Below are 524 nucleotides of genomic sequence, written 5' to 3'. Positions count from 1 at the left end.
GGTTTAGGGTTTAGCGGGGCGCTGCTGTGGCTGCCTGAAGACTGCCCTCGGCGCGACGCGCCGCCCCTGCCCTCTGGGCCTAGGGCTTAGGGTTTAGGGTTTAGGGTTTAGGGTTTAGGGTTTACTTGAGAATAAGTTGGCGAATTGTTTGCATCAAAGACAAACCCATGAAGTTGTGGGGGGGCCCTAGCCACCCACTTGTGTTGGCCTTTACCTCCAGGTCTCTCTAATTAAAAATAAATAAATAAATAAATAAATAAGTGAATAAATAAATAATAAATTATTTAAATAAAATTCGAAGTAAAAAACAGGGCTCAAAGAACAAACACACGCAGCAGCAACAGCAGCAGCAGCAGCAGAAGAGGCCGCAAAAGCAGCACGAGAAGCAGCCAAAGCAGCAACAAAAACAGCAGCAGCTGCCAGAGCAGCAGCAGCAAAAACAGCAGCAGCAGCAGCAAAAGCAGCAGCAGCAAAAGCAGCAAAAGCAGCAGCAGCAAAAGCAGCAGTAGCACCAGCAGCAAAAG

At 47.9% G+C, this 524-nt stretch overlaps 1 protein-coding gene across 1 annotated transcript in view; it reads right to left on the bottom strand.

Annotated features, from left to right (window-relative positions):
- ETH_00042940 (uncharacterized protein) overlaps positions 1-524 on the bottom strand; it is a gene marked incomplete at both ends in the record, with an annotated part of 5,469 nt that overhangs the window by 1,834 nt on the left and 3,111 nt on the right. Inside the window, one exon of the mRNA XM_013374007.1 lies at positions 126-226. Within this exon, the coding sequence (XP_013229461.1) occupies positions 126-226 (101 nt within the window). The remainder of the gene's footprint in view (positions 1-125; positions 227-524) is intronic.

The sequence above is a fragment of the Eimeria tenella genome, genomic scaffold, assembly GCF_000499545.2.
Source record: "Eimeria tenella Houghton genomic scaffold, Eth_scaff1883, whole genome shotgun sequence".
Lineage (NCBI taxonomy): Eukaryota > Apicomplexa > Conoidasida > Eucoccidiorida > Eimeriidae > Eimeria > Eimeria tenella.
The sequence above is the reverse complement of the archived record's forward strand: the minus strand, read 5'-3'. Positions and strand labels throughout refer to the sequence as shown.